This window comes from Amphiura filiformis, chromosome 6 (assembly GCF_039555335.1).
Source record: "Amphiura filiformis chromosome 6, Afil_fr2py, whole genome shotgun sequence".
Lineage (NCBI taxonomy): Eukaryota > Metazoa > Echinodermata > Ophiuroidea > Amphilepidida > Amphiuridae > Amphiura > Amphiura filiformis.
This window is the reverse complement of record NC_092633.1, coordinates 49,754,894-49,766,361: the sequence shown is the minus strand read 5'-3', so window position 1 is coordinate 49,766,361 and position 11,468 is coordinate 49,754,894. Positions and strand designations below refer to the sequence as shown.

General features: G+C 36.8%; 1 protein-coding gene across 1 annotated transcript; it reads left to right on the top strand.

Moving 5' to 3' along the window:
• Window positions 1-780: 780 nt before the first annotated feature.
• LOC140155546 (FGFR1 oncogene partner 2 homolog) lies at window positions 781-10,243 on the top strand. Its single transcript, XM_072178427.1, has 5 exons — window positions 781-882; window positions 4,394-4,600; window positions 5,699-5,884; window positions 7,945-8,007; window positions 8,490-10,243. Exons 2-5 carry the CDS (start codon window positions 4,427-4,429, stop codon window positions 8,991-8,993), a joined length of 927 nt encoding a protein of 308 aa, XP_072034528.1. The 5' UTR covers window positions 781-882; window positions 4,394-4,426; the 3' UTR covers window positions 8,994-10,243.
• The last annotated feature ends 1,225 nt before the right edge of the window (window positions 10,244-11,468 follow it).

Here is an 11,468-nt window from a genome sequence, read left to right as displayed (position 1 = left end):
TCGGCTTTTCCTCCCAGCTACACTATTATCATTAGATTTTATAAGGTTTACTTTGAAAACTGTTGAATATCAAAAATATAAATTTTTAATAATTTGCCGCCATAAGATTTGTATTTATCGCGAATTTGATTATATTATAAACCTGTTTAACGAAAGTATAAACAAATTAAAATTGTTTAAATGTCATTTAAATTGTACTGATCATTCTGAAATGAAAATTTTGGGTCAAAAACAAAGATACAGCATTATTGGCAAAGTTGAAACCCTGTTGAAAACTTGTAGCTAATTTCTCTATTATGAAACTGCTATGTTAGCACATCATTTTATTTTAATTATATCATTTTATTTTATTTTATTTTATTTTATTTTATTTTATTTTATTTTATTTTATTTTATTTTATTTTATTTTGATTTAATTTAACTTAACTTAACTCTTAAAATTTAATTTAATTTAATTTAATTTAATTTAATTTAATTTAATTTAATTTAATTTAATTTAATTTAATTTAATTTAATTTAATTGACATGACTTTATTTTATTTTATTTTATTTTATTTTATTTTATTTTATTTTATTTTATTTTATTTTATTTTATTTTATTTTATTTTATTTTATTTTATTTTATTTATTTTATTTTATTTTATTTTATTTTATTTTATTTTATTTTATTTTATTTTATTTTATTTTATTTTATTTTATTTTATTATGTAGATCAATGTAGATCGTTTTGACGTCACATAATTAATTATTCATAATGTACCGCAGACTGTTGGAATATGGATTTCCGACAATCTCAGTAAAATAAATTTCATATTTCGTGTGTGGGTTTGGTGACAGGAAGAGGGGAAAAAGTCCAATTAACGTCGATATAGTTGATATCCGGTAAGACGTTACACATATTTGAACTCTTTGTATATAAGGAATTGATTGTAAAGTGTGTCTTTGTAAGTTTGGTCGACATTTTTGGTAGAGAATTGATGAGAAATACGTCGTATTTTATAGCGATTGACTCGATCATTATTTTCTTAATGTCGGATCAAAATTTGGCACACTCGACTCCTGCTCACTCGTACATATATGAACTTGATGAGTGTTGAATAAGTACATAAGTCGACGTATTTTAGGGCAAAATGTCACCCTGTTCACCTTATCCAATCAAAATAAGTTTTATATCACAAGAATCCTTAGCTCAAGTACATGCATGTATTGTAGGTCAATAAACCAGCCCATGAGCCGTGTTCTTAGCAAAAGTCCCGTCACTTTAATAATTGGCTCCCAGCATGCCCAGGGGGGCCACTCATATAAAAAGTTGTAAGCATGCGTGTGAACAAAAACACGGAATATGGGTGTTTTTTTCTACTGCAACACGGGCCCGTGTTAAGGGTCTCAAAATCATTGATTATAGCAAATAGGGTGTCATTTTTGACACCATGATGTGTCTGCGCTAAGCCTAGGGTAAATCTAATCACATTCCTATACCCCTACAATCGTCATAATAAAATATACTGCCCTAATAATGCAGGCGATAATTATATTGAATAATGATAACTGAGTACATGTAGGCCTAGCCTACCAAATCCAGTTAGGAAGTATCCAATTAGCTATTAGAGTATAATAATAAAGGAAATAAGAAACCTTGAAAGTTGATGTCTTTTACTTTTTTCTTCAAAATTGATCATGCTAAGGGTTGGATTTAATCCACTTGTAACTATGTCCAATAAGGGTATGGTTAACAAACCATTATCCTTGACCTTGTTAAGGGTCATTTTGAAGACACAGTGGTTGTCCTTGTTAAGGGTGCTTTTCTGAAGTGCATTCACACGCATGCTTACAACTTTTATATATGAGTGGCCCCCCTGGGAATTGGCTGTTACATTCGCTATTTGATTAAGTAATTCTTGGCCAAACTGGAACGCTAGTGGCTCCGCGATAAACACACACGAATATAGCGTGGTACAGTAGGCCTACTAGTACTACAGAACAGAAGAAAGTATACATGTGCCTTACACTGCGTACATTGTAGTATGTACACGCTAAGTACACTACATTGACGCAACGCGCATGTTCCAGTTTGGCCAAAAATTACTTAATTTGATTATAGTAGCCCCCGAAAAAAGTGAAAAATTAGCACATGTTCCATTGACGGCACAGAATTTTGAGCTTAATAATATTAATAAGTTAAAAAGACAACCTGTTCTCATCATCAGAAATTTTAGAAGTGAGGTTTTTATTAATAAACTACATGTAAGTCTACTTTTAACATGCTAATTCTGGGCGTGTTCGTGTAAATTTTATCAACACATAAGCAGCATGCGGGTAGATAGAACAGCAGAGAGGGAATTCACCCCTGATTTCCTGTGGTTAAGCGGCGTGCATGACAATCGCTGAGCAAATGCACTCAACTTGCAATGTCCATATGAATTTTGTACAAATCAATGTACATTATTGTCATTGTGTACAGCTATCGTTTCTACATGTACCTACATGACGTTTGGAAGTTACCTGTTACATATGTATCAAAATGTCCGCAAAAAACTGGTCATCGCTAGCATCTTTGATGAAGAAAACTAAGGAAGTTCACGCCAGAACAGGCCGATAACCTTACCTCGATCATAAAATCCAGCCGATGCATATCATAAACAAAATTTCATTAAATTCATTGTGTAAATGTTTTATAGTGATTGTGTCCATATATTCAAGGTCTTAGCCAGCCATACATTGTACATGTACGCCTGCCTGTATGTAGCATCGCTGGATTCAGATGTTTTTGCTGACTTCCATCCCTTGCCATGTTCAAAGACTTTTGTCCGACACGGCATTTATTTTATAGGCCCAGTGGCGTACCGTAGCTGCCCCAACCCCGGGGGGCTGAAGTAAATTGAATTTTGCTGCCCTTCCTCAACAGCCCGAAAAGGTTGACCCAATTTTTTCTCGGTCGTTTGAAAAAGTGAAGAGCAAAAAAAAAAAGGATTTCAATCGTAAGCGCCCTAAAAGTAACACATTTTGATGTATAGTACCATTTTTTCGAATTTTTTTATGCTTTATCTAATTCTTTTTGCCGCGCCTACGTTTTTGCCGCCCTTGTTTTTGCCGCCCCTTCTTCATCCGCCGCCCCTTCATTTGGGCCGCCCCCTGCTTTTACCCCAACGCCCCCCAAAATACGTGCATGAGGCCTATTGGTCTAAAAGCACGTATCCAACACTTTACTAAAAAAATTGTTAGCACCTACTTTGCGTGCCGATGTAGCATTCTTCTTGTCTTCAAACTTGTTTTGTTTGCCTTTTTTCATGTACATGTACATGCTGATATAGACAATGCCATATATTCAAATTTTGATAAAAATATGTTATTATTATTTAATCATGATGAACGCATTCCGTTGAACTCAAAATTATACTGATGTTTATTAAACATGTTGAAATTAAAGTGTTCAATAGTAAAATGGTCATAAAGAGTTTATATAATTAGATAATTAGTGACAATAAAAGTTATCGAATGCATAATTATAATGGCTCATTTCAATACTAAACAATTCTGATTTTGGCTTAATCTACCAGTTTATTGATTGCGAAAGCCTGAGTAAAAAATCCGACTACATGTATGATGTATGTACTTTGACTTCTAAGCAGAACTTTACCCCCGGGACTTTGGTCTCTAAAACACACTGTCAATCATACATGTACTTGTTTATCAATCCAATTAACCGCAAGTACTAAGCAGGGTAGTATACATGTATGACGCACTAAAATATACATCTATGCATTACAAACGGTGCCGCAACTTCCATAGATTATGTACGATGTAGTTAATGGTAATGGCACGTGCCCGGAGGATTTAAACAATAGCGTGATCTGGGCAACCAATCACAAGCCAGATCTGAACATTTAAAGATGCATTACATCATGGCCAATTTTAGTTAGGCCAGAAATTGGCCTAGCTTTACATAGAGACCTATGTTAAAAATGTTAACCGCAAGTCAAAGTAAGTAGTCCACTTGGGAAGCTAACAAACAGAGGGAGTATGGTGACTATCAATTGGTTTAGGGTAAGCCTATTTAATTTAGTACAGTATTTAGGTAATAGCAATTGGCATGGTACGGTATTAAACGCCATTTAGGCCCTAGGCCTATAAATAGTCTCTATCATTCATCATGTAATCTGGAACAGCGATTCTTCCCGTTTTAGTAATCGCTCCCGTTAACTCAACTAGCGGAGGCCCGCGCAGAGCGTGGGCATTCCGATAGTTAATACAAATCAGCGTTTTATGCTTAAATGTAACAGCCAGAGTAGACCTATATATACAAAATGGGCAGTGGACTACGGAGAAGTCTAATGCTGATATGATAACACATATAAAAATGTTTCGCTTTTTTTTCTACCACTTCTTCCAACAGAAAGTTGATTGTCTATTCTAAAGCGGACTTTACATGAAAAGTGACATCAGCAGTAGAGGCCTGCCAGTCATCATGAGCCTCTCCATAGAACAGGTGTTAGCAGATGCCAAGAAGCTTGTTGACAGACTTCGAGATCATGACAATGCTGCTGAAGGCCTTATTGACCAGTCAACCACACTCAACAAAAAGGTGGAGGCTATGAAGCAGGTAAAAGAATATAGTCTTGGTCCAAGGCTCGGGCCATTAAAAAAAAAGTATTTGATCAACTTATCTCCTTCCAAGTCATAAACAGGAAAGCCCCTACTGTAAGTATGTTTTACACCCCCCCCCCCCATGAGTCAATGGTCAAATTACCAAAAAGTTATGGTGGTTTCTTGGATGTTTTCACTCTATCAACTAGGCTCTCACCTAACGGATAATTATGTACTTTCGAGTACCAAGGTTTACTTTAACGCACAAAACATGCGTATTTACGCATTCACACACTTTGCAGACCCCATCAAATCAAAAGTTCAAAGTCCAACACGGACAAAATCTTGTAAACGTACGCGTTCAAATATTTCAAGATTTGAATATAATAAAACACCCAACTTGTTCAAAATGTTTTCCAAATAAAAAAATACCCCTTGGGCAATGTTTTGGACCCCTTCAGAGAAAAAATTAACAATTGAAAGGGTCCAAAAAAGTTGAAAATACCCCTTCAGCAAAATGCTTAAAGAAGACCCTGTCGAGTACCCAACTGAATTTTCGGGCGGGAATCCAGGTAAAAATGGAAAAAAAGGGAAAAATTCCATGTTTTTTTTGTTATAAAAAATTTGTGTTTTTTTTTGTTATAAAAAAGTTATAGGCCCTAAGTGACTTGTTATTCAAGGTTGGAAACCGGAGAAATACTGCGAATTAGAAAAAATGCTAATTTAAATAAAGTTGTACATTTTCATTACTTTTGCTTCTATTGAACAGGGTGGGACACATTTAATTAATATACGTTGCTAGCTGTTCAATAAAAGCAAAAGTAATTAAAATGTACAACTTTTTCCAACTTTGAAAAAAAGAGCATTTTTTTGTTTAAGTAGCAGTATTTTTTCCCCTCAAAGTTTTAAATTAATTACTTTTGCTTTAATTGAACAGCCAGCAAATGCATGCTAATTCAATATGTCCCTGGCTGTTCAATAGAAGCAATAGTAAATTAAAACTCGTACCAGCTTCAGGAAAAAAAACTTGGCCAATAAATGTAGGCGAGTGCCTTACATGTACCTCCCAATTATGCAATTTTAATACATGCCTCTTTCAATTTTCCGATTGCAGTATCAAGAAGAAATAGAGGAAATGAATAATGTAGCCCGTCACCGTCCACGATCAGCGCTCATCCTGGGCATCCAGCAGGAGAACAGACAAATACGGGAGCTGCAACGAGAGAATCGCGAGTTGCGTGTTGCGCTGGAGGAACACCAGTCTGCGTTAGATCTGATTATGAGCAGCTATAGGGAGCAGGTAATTAAATGTCTATTCAGTGATTTGCTCATCTGGAAGATCATAAAAATCATCCAAATTCATATTTTGGCACCCTTGTTAGTGTCATGTCATAGATACAGACCTTCGTTTTTGAGGAGCTCAATTGCACCAGAGCTTCTACAGCTCTCCTCAACAACATTTCAGGAGTACGATTTACTGAGCTCCTCACTACTTGAATCCCTATGTTTTAATACAGATATTGAGCTCCTTGTTGAGCACCTAAGTAAACTCACGAGAGTGATTAACAGAGCTCCTGCAATTTTCAAAAATGAAGGCCTGTAGATATATGCTAATACTAGTAGTTAGCCGATAGCTGTGTATTTAAGACAGTAGGCTTGTTCAGATGATCGCAAGTTAAGTAGACAGTAATTATTTGAAAGTGAACTTAACTGCAGTGCCCTTGAAGACACTCAAAAGTTGTGAGTTACTTGACAATTTTACATGTTGTAGGAATTCATGCAACTTTCGTTCAGTCATCGAATGTAAGGCCCGTGTGAACAAGATTCCAGTGCCAGCACTAATATTTTCTTGCACCCCAGTAAAAACCCCAAATTTCCACTTTTTGCAGCCAATTTTGCATATTATTATGTTTTGATGAATTCAAATGTGTGAAATTATTGGATCCAAATCATAATAATGATAAAATTAGTTTCTGTGTTGCTGTTTGATATTTAACTGTACAAGAGTTTTTGCCAGGCTTTGCCATTTTTGCCAGTTTAAAGCAGGCAAAACTGTCAAAAACAGTTTTTTATGATTTGATTGGGGCTGGATAGTATAAAAGCATCCAAGCCTGACTGGAGCAACCTCTCTGGATAGTATACTAAACCAACAGAGCTGAAAAGTAGTTCTAATGATGGGCAAACTTAACCAACAGCAAAATATTAAACCAATCAACTGCTAACAGATGAGGTAGCACTAGGATCCACAACATGTGCATCTATCAGGGCACAGTCAGTCAATGCATTTTAAGGCGCGCGAGTGCGATCGCGCGCATAGAGCCCACCTTAAATCACTTTACCGAGTGCGATTTATAGTGCACCTTGTCACCTCAACGAGTTTCCAAAGTTGCAGCGGTTCCCGGAAGTGATTTGCATAAAATAAATCGCCGTCATGGCCTTTACAAAGGTGACAACCCAAACAATATCTTTTCTACTCGCTGATTGGCCGTTTTCGACAATTTAATATGTAAATTAGCTGACCTTTCTTGTGAGGTCACGCTACCGAAATATGATAACGTGCTGTTCATGTCACAACAAACAAAGACATGACATTGACCACCGTAGTAAATGTGGTAATGTTTATGCATTCAACTGAACTGTATAATTATTTAGAAGGCTGATTTAATATTTTGACATGACCTACACACGTGTGATCTGTCAGCGGTGAGTGTAGCGCTATGATAAAATTGTACCGAGGTTATATCAGTTTATACTACTCATCATGGCGGACAAAAAGAACATATGGGTCCAGTACAAGACGTGGAAAACCTACAAGCTTAATGATGTAATGGGGTTTGAAAAACCGAGGCAGACGGGACGATATTCGTGTCAAAAGTTTAGTGCTTGAGTAAGCCAACCTATACATTGTAGTCCCACATTCAACAACAATGCTTCTTATCTAAACATCAAGTGCAATAATTCAAATAGCCCACCTAAACTTCTTACCGAGTGCAAATGATAGCACACCTAAAATCCTTACCGAGTGCAATTAACAGCACACATGTAGCTCGCCTGACTATTTCCAGAAGTGCGATTTGTAGCACACCTGCTGTTTTTCAAAATTCATTGACTGCACAGTTCTTTAACCCCAATACACTTGTACATTCATTGAATGACCTTAGAAACTTTGGGTGCAAAAACTCATGCTCTGCAACTTGAGGTCAAAAATTGCACTATGAGTGTTTAATTGAGGTTATTGAACTATGCCATTGAGATGAGACCATTGTGGTCCATAGTGTAGTAGGAGTCTTATGTTGTCAGACCATTCTTGTTAAATATTGAAGCTGACTTTGTTTTCAATTTTCATTTATGTTTAAACAGGTATGCAAGCTTGTGACAGCCAACAATATGGATAAAGAATGCCAAAACGCACATGAAACTAAGGTTAGTAGTCAGTACTGGATTACTAGCATGCACACATCCAATCCATCAGGGCAAAGGTCATTTAGAGGTCATTTTAAAATGGCACTGAGCAGTCAATATATAAAAATTATGAGCTGACTCTTAGCCTATATTCAATATTTTGAATGCTTAGACTTGTGCCAATTCTTAGAATTTTGTGACTTTAAGTGTAAGAAAACATGGAAAATGGTTTTGGCCCATTTTCCCTCAAATTGCAAACATTTTAAATTGACTTTCATTGCCAGTTAGAACCAACTAAAGGATTAGGATTTAGTTGTGTTTCATTTGGCAAAACAGGATAATATTTGTTTTAATTCCAAAACATTAGTGCTGTATTTTGTGGGAATGGGGAGTAGAGAATAAACAATATAAATTTTTTTAAACCTTTAAAGCTGTAAATAAATACCACATACATTGATGTACAAACAATCATTTTAATTTGTTTTTGTTCTTGATTTCCAAAGGGGAAGGAGACCAAAGCTGCTACCGATAAGATAGTTGAGATGGCCGCTGTGATGCAACGAGCTATCGAGCTGGACGAAGAGACTGCGTTTCAACTTGAGGAGGCTCTAGCCAGACTCAGAGTAGAGAACACTGGCTTGCGTGAACTGCTTAACATCAGCACGAGGACACACAACAGACATCGGGTCATTACCGTAGAAAGAGCAGCGACCATGGAGGGCGACGAAAAAACTGACGAGTGCACCGAAAAAGAGCAGCTTTTATATGGGAATAAAAATCATAAATCGGACTCTAGCGGCGGTAGTGTCGAACCGTGCAACAATAACGACGAGGCTCCACCGTCGACAATAGAGTTATCGCCCACTGACGTAGTCATCACGGGAGATAACGCATCCTCGCCTACCTCAAACGACGAGACGACGAAGATTGAGATTTTAGGACAGTTATCGGATGAGAATAAAGTGACAGATGAAAATGGTAGTAGTGTGGACGGAGGGTCAAGTTGATAGTTTGTATTTGTTGCGCCATGGAAAAATAATTGTTTGTTTATTGCACCCTGCCACTTAAAAAGTATGGTCGGTCGGTTGCTAAAATATTTTTTTTTTTAATAAATTTATTTTGCTGTCCAGCACTCTCTGGGTCGCATTAGTGGTCATTATTAGTTAACTAGTAACAAACGCAGGGCGCATGTGCCAGCCGGGAAGTTCAAGCTTGCTGTAGACTCGGTCCCTACACATGTACACACATACTCACCGTATACGACACGTTTGCAATGCCCCGACTCAGGTGTCAATTTGTGGATTAAATTAAATAAAATTAAATATCTTTTTTTCTATATGTCCGTTTCTCCGTCTCCCGGGGAATTGACTTAAAAACACTATGAGGATTACTCAGTTAATTTTTGAGGACAAAAATCATGAAATTGGTGGTGTACGAGCTTGTACGGGAATTTTGTTATGGCCAAGTTTTAGGCCAAAAAAATATGATTGTTTTCGAAAAAATTTTTGACCGAAAATTCGACCCTTTCTCGCTTATCTGATGAATTTTCAACTTCTTATTGACATATGTGCTAGATATGACTTTGGTGTTTATATTCCCTGAAGTAATTGTTGTAATTTTGCTTAGTTTTATAAAAAGAAGTGATTTTCTGCATGGAGTCGTTTTGATAATCGGCTTTGTTTACGCTTTCAATACCAAAACTGAATTTCCCGGCTCGCGCATGCGCCGTGCGTTTGTTACTAGTTAAATTATTAGTGCGCCATCAATTGACACAATTGTTACTTCCCAGAAAAAGGCCACATTCAACAATTAATGAATGGACAATGTACGACATGAAAATTCATAGATTTATGGAATATCCATAATAGATTTTTTTTTTCTTCTAGAGGCATCAAAATATTTTTGGTGTGGGGGGGTCTGAACTATGGTTGGTCAGGTAACCTAATCAAACAATTCTTTTTCAATGGCCTTGTCTTGCAAAAGCTGCCTCCATAAAGATCCATGCCAAGTTTACATCATTTTGTTACATGTGACCTGATGTGACAAACCCAGGGACAAGTCGCACTTTTGGCATGTGCGGGGGGGGGGGGGTGGGTACTCAAGTTTGGATTGGGTAGGGGTATGCCGCTGAGAATTTGAAAGTGGACCCGTGAATAAACTAATTTTTAAAGAAATTTGGACCCATCGATATACCAAAAGTGAAAATTTTCACCCAAATTTAACATTTATTGTCTTAGTTTTTACAACTTTATCTCCAAATTTTATGCACGTTCCGTGAAGGTCATTTGTACCGAGTACCCCCCTGGGTTTGCAGTATGGAGGAAATGCAGGAAAACACTTTTTAAAATGATGTCATGCTCATTGCAGAAATAACTTGGAAGGTAGCAATGATCTTGTAAATGGTATTTTATCTCTATAGGCCTATAATGTTGCTTTATAGGTATTAGGCGATGGAAAAAACCCCGGTTTTACGGGCCCAAACCGACCCAGATTTTACTTTTTTACTAAAATCAGCTGTTTGGGGGCCAAAATTGATCAGAACATTTTCAAAATATGTTATTTTAGCCTCCAGAAAAAAAATCCCCACTTGAAAAGTCCATCCGCCCGTAAAACAGGGTTTTTGTCGCCTTATTTAGAAATAGTCTAAGTCATAGTTAATAAAGAAATATTTGCAAGCATGAAAGTGTAGCGAATCCATGTCATTCGCAAAAATTTCATGCGAACATTTCAGGCTTGATGCTTCACAGGTGCCAAATTCACTACAGTCAAGAGAGGAGAAGCAATCACTTTTGACTTTTTGCCTGACAATATTTAATAAAAGCTAGAAATAAAGATACTATAGGCAAAATATCTTATTCTCAATCATGAGAGCTAACTTGGGTACACACAGATATTTGAGTAGAGCGTACCATGCAAAGACCACACGCTTACGACGCATACACAGCTTTTTGAGAATTGAGCATTCATGGCTTCGAATATGGTCATAGTCGCTAGGCAAGGTCAAGGTCTCGGTCATGTAGGTTGCGCGATCGTGTTATTCCACAAAAAGTACGCTGACACAGAAGGTACATCCTCTCATGATCCAGAATGGGATATTTTGCCTATATAGTTTGTGTCTGACAATTCTGTCAATCAAACTCTCCTTACGGTCTGTGATTGATAAGTAGCACGTAAAAGGAAGGTTGATTCATCTGGTGCCTTCATCGGAGGAAAGGAATTGCATGAAATGGTGGACATGTTGCTACTTTTTTAACCAGGCAAAAAGCAACTTTTCTAGGCATTGTTCAGATTTTCTATATTCCTTGACCAACTTCTCCCCTCCCCTGAAGGGTTTAGGGCAAGAAGGCCCTATCTGCAATAGCTGCCAGGTGTCATATATGAAGAGCTTTGTTTCAAAACCCCTTACATCCACTTTTGGCCAAATTGAGTTATTGGCATAATATTATAGTGTGGGTAAAAATACACATTTTGGTGGTTGTTTG

Bases quoted from the DNA above. Each gene is read 5' to 3' on its own strand.
- LOC140155546 (XM_072178427.1), top strand. From the start codon at position 4,427: ATGAAAAGTGACATCAGCAGTAGAGGCCTGCCAGTCATCATGAGCCTC. The intron at 4,601-5,698 runs GTAAAAGAATAT...TTCCGATTGCAG, and splicing joins AGGTGGAGGCTATGAAGCAG to TATCAAGAAGAAATAGAGGA. The intron at 5,885-7,944 runs GTAATTAAATGT...ATGTTTAAACAG, and splicing joins TGAGCAGCTATAGGGAGCAG to GTATGCAAGCTTGTGACAGC.